At 30.5% G+C, this 21,641-nt stretch overlaps 1 protein-coding gene across 3 annotated transcripts in view; it reads right to left on the bottom strand.

Moving 5' to 3' along the window:
• Positions 1 to 21,641, bottom strand: part of LOC143198432 (voltage-dependent T-type calcium channel subunit alpha-1G) — a 139,933-nt gene that overhangs the window by 13,735 nt on the left and 104,557 nt on the right. Inside the window, exons 11-18 of one of the 3 annotated variants that reach the window (XM_076407640.1) lie at positions 18,731 to 18,943; positions 17,844 to 17,991; positions 11,642 to 11,932; positions 11,399 to 11,587; positions 2,503 to 2,676; positions 2,188 to 2,435; positions 2,012 to 2,123; positions 220 to 375 (exon numbers count right to left, since the gene is read on the bottom strand). In XM_076407640.1, the coding sequence (XP_076263755.1) occupies positions 220 to 375; positions 2,012 to 2,123; positions 2,188 to 2,435; positions 2,503 to 2,676; positions 11,399 to 11,587; positions 11,642 to 11,932; positions 17,844 to 17,991; positions 18,731 to 18,943 (1,531 nt within the window). Of the gene's footprint in view, positions 1 to 219; positions 376 to 2,011; positions 2,124 to 2,187; positions 2,436 to 2,502; positions 2,677 to 11,398; positions 11,588 to 11,641; positions 11,933 to 13,795; positions 13,962 to 17,843; positions 17,992 to 18,730; positions 18,944 to 21,641 lie in introns of all 3 variants that reach the window. The other 2 variants (XM_076407633.1, XM_076407648.1) reach the window with 2 other exon arrangements.

Here is a 21,641-nt window from a genome sequence, read left to right as displayed (position 1 = left end):
GTGATCGAAAATGATCTACAACATATATTAGCAAATTTGATAGATATTGTAATTTTTAATATAATAATTTTAATTAGAAAAATATTAAGGATTAGAGATATTTTACTTTTGTTATGATAAATCTTTCTCAATAGCGTTTGTTTTATTGATTTAATATAAGTGATATCATGCGCCAATAACGATTCAGATTAAAGTAAGCAAATCTGGAGAGGATATTACTTGTTGAGGCATGGCACCGCTGCAAGTGTTTGATCTACATCTAATAGAGTTTTGCGGACTAATGGCACTTTTGGCAACCTTATTATTTGGCGTATCTCGTGTATCGTTTTGGATCCGAATGGATGATTGTAGCAATGAATCATTCCTTAAGCTGGCCTGAAATACAAAACGTGCAAACAACAAAAGCAATATGATGGTATTTGTGTATTAGCCACCTAGCTAGATGCTCTTTAGCTTCAAACAGCGATACGAATTATGCCATTACTGTTATCAAATACATAATTTTTAAGAAAAAGTAAAGGTGTTTTTAAAAATTAATTAAATGTTTAATTATTATTTATTGGATACATTTTTGTGAAGTCTAATTTAATAAAAAGAGAAATAATGATTTTATTGAGTAGTTAAAACATAATTTATACCAAGGTTGTAATATTTATATTTCTGGTCTAATATATATATATATATAAATAAATATTAATGATTTGAATTTTAATCTATTAATTTTCAATAATATTTGCGGTAATAATCAATGCAGCTTTTCATGCGTTGGGGCCAATTATCGTAGTACTTTTTCCATTGCGACTGAGATAACTCACGCAACTCAAAACACATGTTTTGAAAGCATCAAGGGCTTCTTCGGATTTTTTTGATTTTGAAGTCTTTTTAAAATCATTGATTGCGTAGTTTAAAACATGTAGTCACATTACTTTTCAAACAATGCTCAAAAAGACTATTCTTTCAGCAGATATTGCCGTGACGGAGAATTCATCTCTTTGATTTTTCTCGAATATCTCCGAAGACTTCGCGGTAAAACGTTCGAAATTGGTCATCCTATCCTACGTTGTCTCAACGTTACTATCGCTATTTCTTCACTATTTGTTTGCTTGTATGTGACTTCATCCGCGAATAACTTTTATCCAAGTCCATAAAATAAATTTCTGTTTTGCTTCAGGCTCATAGGTATACATAATTCGTCACCTGTGCAGATATTATTTAGTATTTGTTTGTAGCATTGTTATTTACGATTAAAAGTGATGGGAAAGGCCCCAAAGATGGGAAAATAGGTGTCACATGAATTGAGTGACAGTCCATTAGAATAGCTTTTTCAAAGGTATAAAAGGGAGTCATTTCTGCACCGAATAGCGTATAGAGTATCGACAGGTGATCAAAAATGCATTTATTGTGATGATGATCATTGATCGTGATCGTAATCATGACAATGGGCCGTCTTACACATCTGAACCAAACAGTCAAAGAAGTGCTGAAATCACTTGGAGAGTTTTATCGCATCAACCAATCTTCCCAGTCCTGGCTTCATTGGACTACTACTTTTTTGCATGGATAAGGCCAGCGCTTGAAGAGCAGCCCTGTTCATTTTGAAGAATTAAAAGAATGGTTCGATGAATGGTTTAGCTCATAGGAGAAATTGTTCTTTTGGAACAACATCCATAAATTGCCTGAGAGATTATCAAAATGTTTAGAGTAAAATAATCAATACTTTGAATTAAGAAATTTTGACTATTTATTCTAAATAACGTGTTTTCTTTGGATTAAACCCGAATGTAATTGCCAACACACCTGGTAGTTTCTTAAAAAAACTATTTAAATATGGTATATATTTAAAATTGCAAGTTATAACATTAAGTAAATTATTTATAAGCATTGTTAGTAAATGTTTTTAGTCCAATTATCGATCGAATCGCTGTTTGAAGCCACAAAATCTAACATATAATTGGCTACAGAAGAAAGAAACATTGAAGGAACTAAAGCGAATATTTAATGTGTCACTTACGTGCCGTGCAACTCCTCTTCCATTACATTGTGAGTGATCTCGACCATTATTTAATGGAACTGCTTCCGAATCAGAGCCCGACTTGTCTCTTTTTCTTCTCAAACTTGGTCTCCTATAAAATTAAGATGACCAGATTAAAAAAAATTATTGTGTTAACATTTTTTACTGTGATTTACTTTGGTAAATTCCAAGACATTTTCCTTTGCAGTTTCTCTTTATCGGGATGTTGTTTCATTTCATTCTTATTGTTGTTCTTCAGTTGGACGACTTTTTCCGAAAAGGACATAGTTTTCATCCCGATTCTCTCGTTGTGTATAACGATTTTGCCAGGTGGCGTTTGCATCGGTTCCTCTGGTAATTTCTCGAAATTTCGAAATGCGATAGGTGGCGGCGTCAAAGTGGGTGGCTTCAGCAAACTTAAACTCTGCAAAGGATATATGTGTTCATTTAATTAAATGTTATTTGTGTTTGTCTGGAAGTACAACACTTACTGAACTTTTTTGGGTAGTGGATTCTGTGGTTGATGGACAAAGGGAATTTTCACCTTCAACATCACTGGCAGCACTGGTGACATTATACAGGAATTCTGGAAAGTCAGCATCAAGGGTGTTGCTGGGAGAGTCCTGGGGGGTTGCAGCGGTGTGTGTTATTATTGGGGGTGAAGACTAAATTAAGAAATAAATATTGGTGGTAAAAATAGGTGGTACTGAGTGGTGCTGAATATTCAGTTATTATATTGCTTATTCGACGTGTCTCGAAAAAACTGGAAATAATACTTAATATTTAGCTAATAGCTTTAGATTATTTGACTCTTATTCATATTTCATTAGCTACAGTTTTCCCTTTTATATTATTAGCTCAATAGGTTCGAGAAAACGAAATTAAAATGTTCGGAAATGAATACGAGAATAATATATTATAATTAGCGTTGGAAAACAGTCGAAACAGTCGATAGTCGCAAAACAGTGGAAACAGTCAATAGTCAAAAAACTAGCGACTAAAAATAGTAATTACTATTTTCAGTCAAATGCACGGTTCGATTGTTTTGTTCAATTCGTGATGTTAGACGAAGACGTACGAACCCTTTGCGATATAAATTGTGAGAGAGGAAAAGACGGACATAATTGCTTGGATCAGTTAATTTTATACGTGCTTATATTTTCCAACAGTAGTATAAGCGAGACGGAGATGTACATATTCCTTTACGTACTAACTTTAAAATTGAAAAGGAAAAGAAACTGAATACTATTAACATGCAATTAATAATTTAAGTTTAACGAAGTACTTTTATATTTGAATGTTCGGCGGATCTGTAAAAAGGAATTGAATTTTTCTATGAAATGGAATAATATCCCACAAATGTTTTACCGTATTTTAATAAGTTAATTGCTATTCTTAAATAATATACTGTAATAAATATAGACAAAACTATAGAACTTAAATATATACCTAATCACAGAAAAAAAACTAATCCATGACCTAGTTAAAAATAATCACACAATAACTACTAGAGCTTTTTTAAATAACGTACATGCTTTATATATTCTGAAAGGAAATATTTTTTAACAAAAATCGAGAGACTAATCGAAATATTACCTATTGTTGCCATAAAAATAGTCAAAAGTGTTTTACTATTTATCATTAACAATTTTAATCTTTTTACCCTATTACATTAACAATCTTGAAAAATATAGTTCCAAAATGCTGCTATATTAATATACAATATATTGTTATTTACAAGCAAACTACCAAAAAAAAAAATCATAAAACTATATATATTACATATAAATCTATGTAACCATAAATTGGGTACATTTTTGTCAAGGTCCTTGTCAGAACGTTAAAAATCAGTCGAATGAAACTAGTAGAACCAAAAATGGTACCAAATCAGTCGGACCGAAAATAGCAACTAAAAACAGCCGACTGAAACAGTCACTGGTAAAAAGTAGTCAATTACTAAACAGTCGATAGTTCCCAACACTAATTATAACTTCCTTCAGCTTTAGCGCTGAAACTTTCTATCTAACTAACTTTTCGTTTGATCGAAATCGATTTATCCGGAAGAAGGAGAGAGGTCCTTGAAGTCAGAGAGAATCAAAACTGGTGAATAACTTGTGAAGGATGTTGAAACAACTCGTATTTTCGCTGATTTTAGAGATGATTTTTAGGCTATGTGAATAGATGCGTTAGCTTGATGAAAAATTATTGTTTCATTTTATAAACTGAGTAATGGGTTTATACAAACCTGTTGATACAAGTAGCCCAAAATGTTACAATAACATTAGGTGCTTATATATACATGGTCAAGTATCAATAGCAACAACAGTTGATCAACCTAATCTAACATTTATTTTATGGGTTCTACATTTCTCTATATAAAACAATATTTTTTCACTTAGTATTATTGAGTTGCTGTGATATTCTTTACTGTTGAATTTTCTACTGAAGCTCATCAAATACTTTTAAATAAAAACTTATAGTGGCGCTGCCCTGTCATATTCCAATTGTCTTGTATGATTTAAAAGTGAGAATTTATATGTCAATGGCAAAAAGGACCTGGATCAATAAAGTTTGAAGACATTGAATTGCAAGACTTATTAGACGGTAACTCAGTTAAAAACTTTTAGTTAGTTTAGCAGTTGATGAATCAACTAGGAAGAAAAATGGCTACCAGACGAAGTGGATGAAAATACTATTTAGAACAGTTTCAACATCTCTATTTCATTCCTTGCTAAGCAAAAGAAGAATTTGTTGTTGTCATTATTGTGACTAGCGATGAAAAGTCGATATATTGCAACAATTACAAGTCCAAGAATTCCAGAGGTTAGTCCAGAAGAACCATACACATCGGTAAGAAAGTGTAATATTCGTGGCTATAAAGTCTTATTGTTTAGAGTATTATGAGCTGCCAAAACTGAATGATGCTGTTATTGCAGATGTTTGTCGACGCTAATATGACAAAATGAATGGCACACTGTGCAACAAGAAGCACCAAGGGCGAGTAAACAAACGTAAATTCGTCTTTTCCATGACAGCGCTCAGCGTTTGACTGACGTTTTGACGCATCCAGTCGACTCGCCAGATCTACGCTTTCTGAGTAAGATTATTACTAATTGAAATGCTGAAGAACTGCGGAAATTAATCGATGATTGGAGTGCTGCCAAACCAACATCGATCTTTCCACACGGTATTGCCATGTTGCCAGGTAGTTGGGAAATATTGTAGTTGTAGAAAATATTTTAGTTAATATATATTTTACGAATTTTTCTTAATTTTACCAATTTTTCTTAATAAATGTCTTTTAACTGAATTTTTTAAGCTTTTTAAAAATGATCAATATACACGAAAGCACCTAATAATATATGTCCATTGTTGTACTAGCTTGGACTTAATAATGAACAAGATTCGTTTGGCAATGTAAAAAACTCATTAACATCTTTCTTGATAATTTAACTTTTATTTTATTTTGTGGGTTATACACAAAGAATGAATTAATGAATAACAGAATTGAAATTTTTATTAATATATTATATATTAAATTAAATATAATTATTTTGGAAGATGAAATACTAAGATGACAGTAACTGCGAGATTTTGAATGGAAAAATTGCCCAAGGTAATATTATCAGATCCAATAATCCAACTAATGAATAGCAGGAATTAAGGAAACTGTTTGAAGGAATCTTCAATTTATAATTATTAATTATTAGGTCTTTGCATGTATTCTGATCATTTTTCACTTTAAAAAGGCATTTATTGAGAAAAATTAGTAATCAAAACATTTTCCATCATTTCTCCAAACTGAATGAAATTGTTATTGCAGATGTTTGCCGAAGCCAATATGACAAAATGAGCGACGCACTGTTGCAACAAGAAGCAGCAAGGGCGACTAAACAAACGCAAATTCGTTACTTTCATGACAGCCCTCATCCACAGGTTTTTACGCATCTAGCCGATTTCTTCAGATCCATGCAGCATAGTTTGGCAAGCACACAGTTTTGAAATGCTGAGGAAGTAAGGAAATTAATCGATGACTGGATTGCTGCCAAACCAACATCGATATTTCCAAACGGTATCGCTATGTTGCCAGGTAGTTGGGAAATATTGTAGTTGTAAAAAATATTTTAGTTAATTTATCTTTTACGAATTCTTCTTAATTTTACCAATTTTTCTTAATAAATGTCTTTTTAATTGAATTTTTTAAGCCTTTTAAAAATGATCAGTATACATGAAAGCACCTAATGATATATGTCTATTGTTGTACTAGCTTGGACATAATAATGAACAAGATTCGTTTGGCAGTGTAAAAAACTCATTAACATCTTTCTTGAAAATTTTAACGTTTATTTTATTTTGTGGGTTATACTCAAAGAATGAATTAATGAATAGCAGAATTGAAATTTTTATTAATATATTATATATTAAATTAAATATAACTCTTTTGAAATATGAAATACTAAGATGGCATTTAATTTTTAGTTCTACGTTGACAAATAGACACTGAAACGCCGGGGAACTCATTGAACCATCTACCATATAATACAGATTAAAATTTTATTAGTTGACTAATTTATTAATGTTATTTAAGTATTAATAACATACTCGTTATTTATTTTCTTTCGATTAGTTCTTACTTAATTAACCATAAGTGTATCGGAGAGATCATTAATTAACCATTCTTCTATTCGTGCCCCATTGTTCTAAACATTTATAACCTTAGCCAACATTATAAATTGATTAGTTTTTGCCCGATGAATGGTTGTATGGACTAATGGTTAATTAAAATTTATAATGAGTTTCGGATCAAATCCCTATTTTATGTTGGGCTATTGAATAGATTTATCATAATAATATTATATTGTAATGCAAAATGGAGTTTTTTTTGCTAATACTTCGGCGATTTAATGGGTAATACTTTTTATTTATGGATGAATAACGTTAATATTAGTGGATTATTAGGTTCGTTATGACAATCAACATTATTTATGTTAAGTAATGTTTATTAATATTTTTTGCAGGATTACATTATTAACTTGATTTTTTATAACGTCTATATTTTTGAAAGCTTATAGATTTAATTAACTTTTCTTAATTCATTCATTGTTATTTCTGTTGCTCCAATAAATTTTATTACTGCTACCGTTGGGGTTAGTATATTCGTATTTTTGGAATAATAATTCAAGAAACAACACCATTTTGTTAAAATTACACGATTCTCCACGTCATTTTACTGCAGGTCACCATCTGTCTTTTATAATATACATATTATAATTGATTTTTTAAATAATATTTAATAGCATCTAAATTTCTAGTTATAGATTATTTGAAAGTGCAGATTATTATTTTGGTATGGAATTCAATGTAGACAATGGAGTTTGATAGTTATATTTATACCAAGGTGTGAGCAGATGCATAAGTTATCTGCAGATGCATAAACATTGTTCATTACGCTAATTTCATAATTCGTAAAATCATAATCAAAATTTCATTTTGATTTGTCGGTTCATTCTTCATTCAAAGGCAGTCTAAAGTTGACGTGTCAGTGCATTTTGAGTAGTGGATTGAAGCGATTGAATTATTTGTAAAAAGATATTAAACCTATGTATGTCCATTCAGAAATTGTAAATATGTTACGTGAATTTGCTCCTTCAAAACAATTGTTGTAAGTGATAGAGTTCGGTTGTGGGCATCTAAACTTTTAAGACAGTCCAAATGAAGCACATCCAAAAACTGCATCAATGCCAGGCATATTTAAAGTCTTGCCATTTCGTGGTGTTACGGTACGGTCATCAATACTTTAATTTTGTGTTTTTTAGTTTAAAAGGCTTAATGATGAATATAAAATACATTCGAATCCGACCTTTTCACATCCGGAGATATTTATATTTCACATTTCGCGAACATTCGGAGCATATTAGAACTGATAAAAACGATTTCGTGTATCGTTTCATAAGTATGAATTATATTTATATTTTCGACTATCATCCGGACATGTAACAAAAGAGTGAAGAGTGGTCTGATCCGGCACTTTGATTTCGAAGCTAGTTTCTGTTAAAAAGAAATCAACCAAGAAGCTGTTTGTGCCACTGTATTGGGATGCCAACGGAATTTGGTTTGTGGATAACTTCCAAGCCAGCAGCGTCATAAACTTATTATTATGGTAACCTTTTCGGTCATAAAAATAGAAAAGTTCCTAAAAAAATTCGATTTACTGAAGATACTATTATTATCTATCAAGATAAATCAATTAAAACAGAAAATGTTTCAACATCCAGATAGTTCGCGACTTTTTACTTCCCCTGACTTCTGGTTCTTCTCACTATAGTGAAAATCCCTACAATTATGGGATTTATAAATTAATCGATTTCTGGAATAAGTTTATTAAAGTCGGAAATTTTTGCGATTTTTACGACTATAAATTTGAATAATCGCACTCTAAATCTTATTATCCGTACTATATTCTGTTTATATATTTTTAGCATACAATATTAATAGGATTTTATGAGTTTAACTATATGTCGACAAAATATATAGATATCGAGTCTATCTTATCAGACTAACTGAATTTAATTATTTATCAAGTTTTTATGGAGGTCAAGCTACAATTACTTTAACACAATTCCAATCTAACCAGTAAGCTAAACGTTCAGTAAGTGTCATTTTATGTAGTTAAAAGTTTAGATTTATCGTTGGCGTATAAAGATAATGATGATACCTTGTCATGATGTAACATATTTTCATTTCTTGGTGCTTTACTGTCAACTACCATTTTACTAGAAATTTATTTTCTTTGTTTAATTCTTTTAAAAAATAATTAATTAAAATAATTTAAATTAATTAAAATAATTTAAAAAAAGGAAAACAGAACAAAATTGATGTAAAGGTATTTTTTATGAAAATATATATATAATGAAGAAAAATATGTTTTTAAAAAACTTTCATTCAAAAAGGAGGGAATTATTTCTTCGGTCGTCGTTATGTTCGTATTTTTTGGATAAATCAGGGAAGTTTTTAATTTCTTTAATTTAAAACTTTTATTTGTTTTTTATTGCAATTCTTGTTTATTTTACTTAAGATGTTTTAAACGTTAATTAGTCAACACTCATTAAAATTGATCAGCAAAATAATGTTAACATAAAAAATATTGTATTCCAAAGTATTGTATTAAAATATATATAAGTAATATTTAAACATATATTAGATAGTTTCACTGCAGTAATTCTTAAACAATAAATGTTTAAAATTGATTAAGAAATGTATGATATGACAAATAATCATGCACAATCTATATAGGTCAAGCGCTATGTTTTCTATTATGTGCTTACGTGCTTGAATATTGTGATAAGCATAATTGAACATAAATAATAAAAATATTAATTTAGATATGCAATAAAAGTTTTCGGGAATTTTATTTTTGTGAAATTTTATTATTTTTAAAATCGTTTTGAGGAAATTGTTTTTATCTCAATTTGTCAATTAGTCAGAAAAAGCCGTTGATGAAAAACAGCAGCATTATAGCATTATCGATACATTGCTACAGGAAAATCAATTATAATTAAGTAATAATCTGAATATAAACATACAAAAAAAATTTCAATTCTTGTGGAAAATGGATAATAGTCCATTAAATAGCTTTAGAATACTGAAAAGTGAAGTTACTTTACGATACCCTAAATATATCAGAAGATTGAATTTACCAATTTTAAACAAGCAATTGAGTAAGTAAATTGATTTTTGAGTGGGTACCGCCACAGAACATAAATTCATTACTACACATCTGAAGCAAAAATATTGTCATCTGAGTGAACAGCAGATGATCAGATTGTGATACCATTATTTTAAAGTAGAAAGGTACAATTGTCAATAGTGATGGAAAGTTAATATTACATCGATTGACTGTAGGAATCAAGAAGAAAAGACAAATGCCATGATTTCGTTAATATCGGTAGTTATATCAAATGAATTACGTTTCGAATTATCACACTAGCCTCGCCGTAATTTTCGTCCCCAAAGTTTACCACAAGAAGGCATCCAAAGAAAAATTTGTCTTAAATAAAGAAGAGATGAATGTCATAACGGAAGTGTTTTCTCTCTGCCAAAGGACTTCAGAAAGGTTAGGAGATCGAAGGAATGAATCGCCGTTGTGTAAATAAGATTTTCGCACTCTGCCAGTTTATGGTGCTTTGGTTATTGGAGCTACTTTGGGTAGCTTGGAAGCTGCACATTTTCTCTTAAAAGTCATTAAATACCTTCAGACGTATTACGGTACCCAACTTCTAGTGTATATTATTCTAAAAGTGATCTTAAAACCTAAAAACTTCTTTAGGCATATTACGATGGTTTCATTAGCTGTGAACGAATACAAAATCATTTGTCAAATTCGGATTTAAAATCGGAGTCGGTTCTCCAAGGAGTTATCGTTCTTGCCACTGTCTTTCAGCATAGTCGTAGAGGATGCAGTTAAGTGAAAAGTTAATAATAGCAACCCTAATTGTAAGCACTGATCGATCTAATATTTGTTGATGATAGCACTAGATGTATTCGCAATACGGCGCTATAAGCTTGCTATGTAATGAAGACAAGACTATTATATTTATTGTGTTGATATTTGACTGGACGCCAGCTATTGTAAATCACAACGGGATCCACCTAAAGTAAGTACAGGAGTTCAAATAATTAAGGTCATTAATAAGCGAGAAGAAAGTGGAGTTAAATTTCTAGTGTAAAGAATCATTCAAGTTGTAAGAGAGGAAGAGAGGGAATATTACAATAAAAATCTGATTCTTATGAAGGCTTATCTGGCCAGTCCTTCTGTATAGCTCCGAGATTTGAACACTGTTACAACATGATATATAAATTTGAGTGCATTTTTACGAGATCTTGTAGTCATTTATTTAAGATGCAATTTAAATATGGAAATCATAAAAAACGATCTGAGAAAAAGGAGACTAATATGATCCCAGGCCAGAACAGTTGTGGCTAACTGTGGCAGTACCAACAGGGTATCGATTGGGAAGGACATTTCCCCTGAGCACCGGCTATGAATTCATGAGGAGAAATGAAGAAAAATCAACAATGATTCGGTTTGCTTAAACTTTAACATTCTATTCTGAGCATTATTCAAAAGTAAATTGTCCTACAAAAGGTTACAGGAGTTAGAATGATATGTCAACTTTCAGGAAACGTGTGTGAATAAAGCAATATGGTTTCTAAAAAAATGTTCTTCTTAATTAGATCGAAAAATTATTAAATAATGCGTTAGATCAAGGATTTAAAAAATCTGAAAACTTTTATTACGCTCTTACTGCATGTCAAAGAACTCACTAAACATTTAAATTGATCAGAATAATTAAAAATCTGTATTATATATTATATTTACGGACTAACCTGTCTTAAAGGTTGTTTTAACAACGATTCTTTCTGTATATTACATTTCGGTTCCTTGACATAGCAACCATCTTTCGAATTAACTTTGTCCTTGAAATCACAATTGGTTAATGTCAACGGTGACCTTTGCCCGTTTAAATCTTTTACTTTACGTATTTCCTCAGCTGATTTCCAGCAGTTTTTCTTATCCTGCACGAGACAAAATGTTACTGCTGACCTAAATGTTCTTTTTATTACCCTTACCTGTGAATAACTGTCAGACGAGCTGCTTTCCGACCGACTACTAATGTCGTTACTGTCTCTTAAACTCGTTTCTAATATGCAGGACATTTTTCTACGAGCTAATTCTCTTTGTTCTCTTTCGCGCCTTTCGTTCCTTTCGGAACTGAAACCTTCCACTAAAATAGCAACTAGGAGATTGAATAATACATAGTTTCCGAATGTCATAAGAGCTACAAAATAAAGGGCGGCCCAGTGAGATGTCCTGGCCATTCCATTTGATAATACCATGTTCCAGTCTTCTTGAGTTAATATCTAAAAATATTTGTTATATTGGTAATTATCACTTAACATGTAAGAACATTATAAAGAACAATACACCAAAAAAGCGTATATACATTTATATAAGGGCTGAATTTTTTATCATAAGGAAGTCAGTATCAGAAATAATTAATATTAATATAATTAATGTAATATAATTTTTAGTTAATATCAAAAATAATTAATACTAATAAAATTAATATAAAATAATTTTTATATAAAAAGTATATAGGATTAGCTACTTATTTTGTTTATGTAATACACAATAAGTATAACACATTTTTAAAAGCAGTAGGGATTTATTAATGAATGAATTACAGAATATATCCGTGCTATTTTAGTTTATCAGATATATTTATTTGCGAAAATGGAAAGTATCAGTGAAAACAACTTAACTGAACTAGTAAGTTCCACAGTTTTAAACTTTCTTTTGTTTTTTTAACTGCTGGTGGTGTGGAAACCTATCAAGCACTTATGACATAGAAAACCAGTTATATTTCAATTGTTGGTTTTTATTTCAGCGATTTAAAGCGATAGCGAGCTATTATAGTTCTTAGCAGTAGATGAATTTACTGTTTCCAGACGTTGACATGCGATAGAAGATGTCCAAAAACAGGGAAAATGACTACCACACGAATTGACCGAAAATGTCATTTCGAACTATTCCAACATCGCCGTTTCATTGCTTCCGAGATAAAAAGACAAAAGTTTTCTGTGCCGTATTGTGAGTGGCCATGAAGTTAATCTATTACGATAATCTTAAGGGCAAGAAGTTGTGAATTAGTCGAGGAGAGTCATCTACATCACGAATTACTGCTATGAAACCGTTACTTCAGATATTTACCAACATAAATTGAACAAATTTAATGACATATTGTTGCAAAAAGACCGGAAATAGCGAGCAACAGGTATCTAATACATAGGTGTTTCATTATCCTGAAAAAAGGGTTTATATAGAATTACTTATCTGGTAATAAAAGACAGATACATAACATAGTATAAAACCATATAAAGTAATGTGGGCTAATAACTTAGTGGTGTATTAATGGATATATCCGAAAATTAATTGAATATGAGACAACACTCTCATAATGTCGGTGTTGGTCTAGATACCTAGCAGGTTAAGATTATTTTTGCAGAGTTTCAAGTCGATTAATATGCTCACGGAAAGAGGGACTTTTAAAATTCTTTTCATTTAACCCAGTCGAGTGGGACAGCCATTTCTCAAAAACAACTGTACCGATTTTATTACAATTATAGAGACGTCTAGCCAATATGGAGTAATGCGAATAAAGGTTTTTTTTTATCATAACTTGTTTTATAAAGCAATACCAGTTTGTGATGATTTTAATTTTGTGCTTTTTAACTTGGATCAAAAATTTATTTAATATGTTTACTAGTTAAAAAGTGAAAATTAAATTTATATCAAATATTGAAATATTGGTTTTGTCAAAACTGCAATGTCTTATTAGAATTTATTATTAAATTACTTATAATATTTGGCCCGAACATTGTTCAAATTTTGTGATCTAAGTGTGTATGCTGTAAAATAAGTTTTAGATTAACTGGTTCCAAGAATAAACAATTATATACTATATATTAATTAACTAGGATTGTGAAATGTCGCCTTGTTTTTTTTTTGGTGTATTGTTTTAGAAACCCAACGCTATATTGTAACATATTTTTTTTTAAACAACATAAATTACTCGATCAATTTGAATACGTTTCAATTAATATTTTAACGAACAGTTGACGTATTCATATTGATACTTATTCGACGTTAAATCTTGACATAACTCACACATCAAATAACGTTATAGACAAATAATACAAAAAGATAGTAAAGGATGTTCTCACTTGAAACACTGTGACTGTGGCCCAGAGTATGTTGTTAAAATGCTTGCGATCGCACTGACATCTCTCGTCCTTCAATTCGATCATTTCGCAGCCGCAGTCTCTGGTAACGCCTTTGTCGTCTATATAATTGCAAAACTTACCGCCAAAAAGGTACATACCCAGGATGCTAGGAAAATTCACGGGTTTTGGTTAGAGTCTGTTTTAGTTGGTCGATATTAAACGAGATAACAGTTGTGATAATCAAATTAAACTTGATTTATTGTATTTTCAACTACCAACAACGGTTTTTGTGTTTTTTATTACCTACAATTATAGCACATTTAATATAAAACAAGCATATCCAGGAAATAGACATAAAATAAGCTAAAATGGATGGGAGTAATTAATCGTTTTTGTTTCAATCGGACGTTTTGTTTACAATGTTGGTAATGGAAAACGTATGTCAGCGCTTCAAAATGTTTCGGTTTTAGACAGTTTGTTATATTATCACAATTGCCACTTGTTTTAGTTGTTAAACGATTACACTGTGCATCGATAATTTATCCAAAGTCTATATGGTGTCTCGTGAATAGACTAAGATTTATATAGGCCGATTAGTATGTACTGTATATTAAATGTCGGTGAAACAAAATAAAATGTTTTTAAACTACGCTTTACGTTACTACATATTCAGACTATCATTACTTGTCATCAAGTAATAAAACAGATGTAACTCTACTTCCTAAATGTGGGTGTTAGTTAATCTCTATTCGTATAAAAAGTTCTAAGAATAGATAGTGTTAAAAATCGATATTATGCTGTTAAACATACACAACTGCAGGGGTGACATGTTGATACGGACTAGAACAAGCTCGAACAAAATACGATGAACTACATACGCTATACTACCATGCAGAAAAATGGTTATACTAAAGTGAGTTATATTTTGTGCATTACCATGACGTTTAAATGATGTGTCAGATTAAATATATAATATTTCTAGATTTCGAAATACAACATTTAGGAACGAATGAATCTAGATTAAAATTCAATAATAATAAAAAATAAATTCCAACATATCATACTATACAACACACATTCTGAAATATTAATTAATTACAGTATAGATATTAATAAAACTGCTTACGCATTTTTTTATGTTCTCCATATAAGGAGAAAATAAAAAATTAAGAAAATATATTGTAAGCAAAAATAATATTATCATTCAAAATTAATAAAATTCACTAAAGTATAAAGGATTTTTAACATGTGCTAATATACTAGTCAATAAGTGATAAGATAATAAGTTTAATAATAGATGAAGATCATAATAACAGAAGAAGAAATCAATCTGATAATAAAATTCGAAGCCTTCGAAAGATAGTACAAATACAATGCACCGTTTAATTGCACTTTTCGTTTTTAATTGTAATAGTAGAATGATTCGTTGCCGATTTTAAACCTGGTCATATAGGTCTCAAAAATTACCTAAATGTTCATCATCATTAAACTATAAAAATCGTTGATGAATCGAGAGGGATTTATATATAAAATTATGTTATATGAATATTATTTGTATATATATTGTGGTTTGAATTTTATGCTCAGAAATCATGAATCAAAACAAGGGGTTATGGCATAGAAAGAACCTGGAACTTATTCGACAGTGACATTCGAGGGTGAGTTAAGGCTTCGCAATCAACTAAGAATATGTTGAAGATGAAAAAAGGATATTGATGGTGGCCTACCTTTATACTGGCAAAACAATAAACTCGGATTATTGTCGTGATATTCTGGGTAAGCTGGATTTAAATATCCACGAGGAGCAACTGGTTTATAAGAGAAAAAAAACCTTTTCATCGAGTCCACAATCATAGCTCGTTAGGAAAATAAAGTACAAATTGTTGCAGCATTTATCCTATTCACCAGATATGTCTCGTTTTGATTTCTAATTATTTTTATTTCTCTAAGAGTTCATGTGTGGAAATGATTGAGCATAAAATAATTTATAACTACAATATTGATCTTCTGAATAATAATAAAAATTAATCATATGGTAATAATTTAGTGAAATGCACTTATTAAAATGTCACTGGTCCTGCCATTACTAGAATATTGACAATTATATACATTTAATCTCTTTGCTTTTGGTTTACCTTAATTGGTTTAACTTCATTTTGGGCTAAAATTGTTTTAGTTGTATAGCTTCCAACAAACACATAGACGGAAATGACAAAAAGACACTTCCTAAATGCTAAAATGGTTGTAACTCGCATAGACAACTTTATGGACTGTAAAAGCAAACCAATCATGATCCACATACGTATGAAGGATCCAGGACAATCGTAAATTGGCTGCAACACAAACAAGTCTAGTTAAAATCTAAAGTGTAGCGGCAGTTTTTCTCTATACAACATCTATACAACTGAAATTCTTACTGAAAAGCGTTTTAGAAACGCTAGGATCCAAATATATTAGAGATAAATGGTTGTAAGACCACTAAACAACAAACACATCAATAAAAGAAAAAAGTTCTCCCTTTTTCTCACTTCCGGAACATTATGGACATAACCCTAACCTATATCCCGTCCTTCTCTCGACTACTATGGATCTTGATATCTGATAATAAAGTAAAAAGTAATTAGTGTTTCTTCTTCTCTGTAAATTTCTAGAATAATAATGAGTGCTTCTTTCTCAAACAGCTTTATCGGGTTTTATAGAAATTTTGCAGCAGTATTTGCGTTCTATTCGAACCGCTAAAGAAGTTTGCATAATTATTGGATTTTACTCAACAAACACTTTTCTTATGATGGAAATCCATGGGAGCGATCATAAGCAGTTGATTTAGACATCCAAGGAATATAAAAAACATTATTTTATGCCGAAACAGCCGTTGCGATTGATTCCGATATCATTACTAAAGCTGAATATTGTTGGTTCGATGGTTGTATTGAGCATTTGATGGAGAAAAGTATAAGCGATCAACATATATTATAATTGATTTGTTTATGAGGATATGAGCAAATGCGCGGCAAAGTTTTCTCTGCCGGCTTGGTTGGTGCAGTGGTCAAGCGGACATGATGGTCTTCCTACTGATAGTCGCGGGTTCGAATCCTGCTGGAGCAAGAATATACTTTATCTTTATGATTGTAAATTGAATGTTCTTAAAGGCATGGAACAGTGGAAAATTCGACAAGGAATAATCATCCTTGCTACGCCAGTAAACAGGCTGGGTAAGACCGAATGTCTTGTGGGATGGTCTCTAAGTTAGCCACTAGCCAATCGGCAGACTTAATGCCGTCGACCGTGGTTCGGAGCCTACGTTCAGATGAGTCTTCGTTGGCAAAAAGGAGACTCTATAATATTAAAAAAGTTACAAATGTTTTCAAAATTATTTAGGTATTGGATTGGTTTCCCTGATGAATGGAGCTTAATTTGGCAGGTCACGGATTTAATCTTGCCGTCGAAAATTGGCTCCTAACTTTGTGATAGACAAACGGAATTAATTAGCATATATTTCCAGTAGTTCAAATTGTCATTTTCGAGTGTGCAATTTTTTTTCTTAATACCTGGTGTGTTTCGATAAAACAAACTTAAGTTATACACATGCATTTTTGTGGATTTGTGGATGTAGTCTATGGATAGTTATCATTAGTAATAATACAGAAGCATTCGATTTTATTTATATTATGCGATAAGTTACATAATTTTCTTAACAGTAATAAATACATCTGTAACATCGGTTTAAGCATATCTAGTGGTATCTATAAGCTAGAACGACAAATATGTTGCAATAAAACTAGTGCATACTAAGTGCATACGTGCAAAATTTTAAAAGTATCTTAAAATTGGAACCTACCTTTCATTGCGATCACATTTATTTCAACAAGACCTTTTTACTTTTACTTATTAGGAAAAATATAATTAGAAAAAAATACGTTAACAATAAACAAAAAGGAAATAACAGAAAAACTGCGCCTAGTACTTCAAACGTTACGGTTCACATTAAATCTATAATCGTATTAGGTGCAGTTTTTTAATGTTCTTTTCTGAAAAATAAATAAAGTACCTGAAACACGGTTACAAGCGACCAAAGAAGGGAGTCAAAGTTTTTTCGGTCTTTGTCTTCATCGGAATTTGACAAGCAGATTCCCTCATTATTATATTTATGATCGTCTTTACAAAACTTGCACCCAAAAATATTCATACCGAGTATACTAAAAACATCCCAAAAATCATCAGTTATCTATCGTCTGGCGACAATTCATTTATTTTTATTTTAGACAACAATTTTTTTTGTTACCAATTGATTAAACCTTAAACCTAGTTTGAACTAGCTTTGGTAAAACTACTTTTATCAACACTTTCTTATATACAGTATAAAATATGTTTAAGGTTTTAAATCAATCAAAAAAATTAATTTAATGAAAAGGGTATATATTTTTGTTTAGTGATATTTGGAATGTTAGTCACTTTAAGAAGTTAATAACACCAATTGAAGCCTTACAAAATATATACAAGTTTGTGGCGCTGAATATAATATGTATAAAGTACTATGTACAAAAGTATATATTGTTTAGGTCAAAATGTAAGAGTGCACAGTGTGTATAGTACAAAAGGAAACGTTTGAACATATAATAAAGTTGTGTTCTCAAGAAGTAAAAGTGATGTAACAAAGTTTAGAGTTGTCTAACACATCAAACTAAATTAAAACAATTGAAAATAATTCCTAATAACGTATGTACACAATTAAAAACAATAATCAAATGCCACCCCTACCCATATCAAAATATACCTCAAACCTCAGTAAATGAGTTAATTTATATACCTGCACGTTTTCAATAATATACTGTTAAAATATCTTTATTACAGTATTTTTAGAAATAGAAAATATGAACGTTTATGGATAGTTTTGAGACAAGTTAAAAGTAATTGAAATAAGTAAAATTAACTTACCTAAAGATAAAAATAAAGAGAATTAGCAAGGAGAAGAAAATCGCTACATTATCCATGGTTCTTAGCATTACAAATAATTGCCTTCTAAGATTTGGCATAAATCTAACTAGTTTCAGTATTCTCAAAAGCCTAAATGTTCTCAGGACTGACAAACCTGAATCTGTATGCATCTCTTCATCGGCTTTTGTAAAATTTTTAAATAATTCGACGGCACTGAAACAAAAATATGATCAGTTATCTATTATTAATTGTTTGTAATTTTGTTATAATTTTTCAGTTCTTTTGCTTTAAAAGTCTTTTGCGGTGTTTGAAGTGTCTAATATTGCTGTATTTTGTAAATATTTCAGCAAATATTAAAGGAGATATTTATTATATTAATAATAATATATTTATTTATTAATATTTATTATTGTTTTTGATTTATTTCAGCAGTCTTTGTTTCGTTAATTTTTCGATTTCTGTTATCATCTCTGTTATTTTAATTGTTTTCGGTTTAACCATTTTGCTCTGTACTAAATTTGGAGTAACTTTATTTCAAATACAACATCGATGTTAAGAGGTTATAATTTTTCTTCTATTGCCTTCACTTTGCTCTAATTTATTTATATTTCTTATACTATTCAATTTATTTTATCACTTTCAGTCATTCACTCACTTTCAGTTTATTGACTCCTTTTTGGTCGTACTTTTTAGGTTTGCAGCCCCCCCCCCCCCGCTGATGTTACTTACTTGTTTACAAGTATTAATGTATTTTAAGGGAAGATATTTCATTCAATTGAAGAAGCGATATTTTAAATCATACGGAACTGAAGTTGGATTTTCTGCATTTCTTCTATATTTCCACCAAATATTGTATTATTATTATTTGAGTAAATGGTTTCTAGCTGTTTTGGTCTTGTTTATTACCATTCCTAAATGGTTTAATCAAATCCATGCCATTTAAATGAGTAATTCCCTTCCCATCTTTCGTACAAATAAATGTTTTGTCCGCAAGCAAGTACACCTACTAAATTCTGTATTGGTTTGGGTTGTCACTTGGAATGCAATATGTAAAGTATAAAAATTAGTTAAATTACCACTTTGGTTTATAGTTAAATATTAAAACTTTAGTGTTTTTTTGGTTATTTTTAAGTGATTTTAATTTATTACTCTAAAAGCGAGTGACATTGTAAGAATGTTAGGAGCATAGCCATTTGTATTGGCCAAGAGAGCACCGTACCTGTTCAATAATTAGGTTCCATAAATTATTTTAGTTTTTCAATAATATGTTCAACTTTGTTAAAATTTATTTAAGAGACAATTAGGAATATTTAGTTCGATTACAAATTAATTAGAAAAATACTTTTTGTTTATATAATTTATATTAATTATTGCTGGGGTAGATTCCATGTTTATCTACAGTTTAGTAATTAATTTGATAATAGCGCAGCCGAAGCCTTAAATGGCTTCATAAAGCATATCATGGGAGTATAAATATACATGGGATTATTAAAATCAAACAATTTTCGATGCTACAAGTGTTATTTCATGCATTTTTTAAGATTTTGTTGATTGACTCACGTAGAATATATAGTCTATTCAAAACAGCAGTGAACTCACGTAATCAATATGTGCCTGTCGCAAGTTGTAAATTCGTTTCAGAGTCAGACAATATTTTCCTTCTCATTTTATTCTATTTAAAAAGAGATCATAAGTTCTCACATCTAACTGAATCAGCCTGCCAGTCATCCGTCATATTAGGACACTTTGCTTGTTTCGATAAATTTTAAATATCTGCTTATTATTATTCTGATTCAAAATGCCGAAGCCAAAGTAGAACAAATTGAGTTTCTAATTAGTTACGTCGACAAGGAACGAGAGAGTGGAGTAAGAAATTGGCAGTAAAATTATTTAAAGATGTAAGCATTTTGAAAGTGCTGCGCGGTTTTTATTGAAAATATTATTAGTGTGTTACAGCTGCACTGAATGTTAGTATGAAGAGGGTTACTATCTAAAGAAATGAAAACTATAACCTTAAATTCACCGAAAAGAGACTATACTTATACGAAGGGGGTGACGAATCAAGATCAGCTTGATGTTAGCTCTATCAGAGATCAAATATATGACATGTAGAAAAACAGTGAGTAGGTTTTTCAACATAAACTTAATTTAATAAAATTATTTTAGGGGAAACTGTTATTCTGAAAAGTGTCCATACAAAGCTTAGAGATATACAGCTCTTTGAGTGATGTAGAGCATCCTTTCATAGACTGTTAGGTAATACACGATTTAAATGGTGTAAAGATAACCCACGAAGAGGTCGAATGGAACTTCCGGACATTGTTTGAAAATAATACAATTTTTAAAAGCATATAATAAAATCAAGGAAGACTTATTATTTCAACATGTGTATACAGACGAGACATACATATTTCATAAGGGTATCATATATCCAATAGTCACTCGTGGCAAGACGATAATAAAAAGTCTTAAGACAACAAAAGTTGATGGAAAAAGGTAAACGTTGGAATAAAAATTGATTAGGTTTTATTAGACATAACATTTTTTAAAAGTTCATTACAGATATATTGTGCTTTATGCTGGAAACAGGAATAGTTGACAAACCCTTCGGATTGGATGAACTCGATCAGGCATGTTGAAGAAATTGACAAGTAATGGAATTATGAACAAATGTTATATATTGGAAATTAACAGCTTAGTTATTCACTTGTATGAAACTTTCTGAATATGATATGATTTACTGCTGCCAATTTCTAAGATAGAATGATGAGAGTGGAAACAACTATAGGTGAGAGATAATTAATATACAATAACTGAACGGAAATTTTATCAGAATATACATGAGCATTTGGTTAAAATATATGAGGAGAGAAATAAAACTGTTTTTCAGATAAGGCAAATGCATTAGGGA

The sequence above is a fragment of the Rhynchophorus ferrugineus genome, unplaced genomic scaffold, assembly GCF_030347505.1.
Source record: "Rhynchophorus ferrugineus isolate W39M unplaced genomic scaffold, kcgeb_rfMv2 rfM1, whole genome shotgun sequence".
Taxonomy (NCBI): Eukaryota; Metazoa; Arthropoda; class Insecta; order Coleoptera; family Curculionidae; genus Rhynchophorus; species Rhynchophorus ferrugineus.
This window is presented reverse-complemented; position numbering and strand designations above follow the sequence as displayed.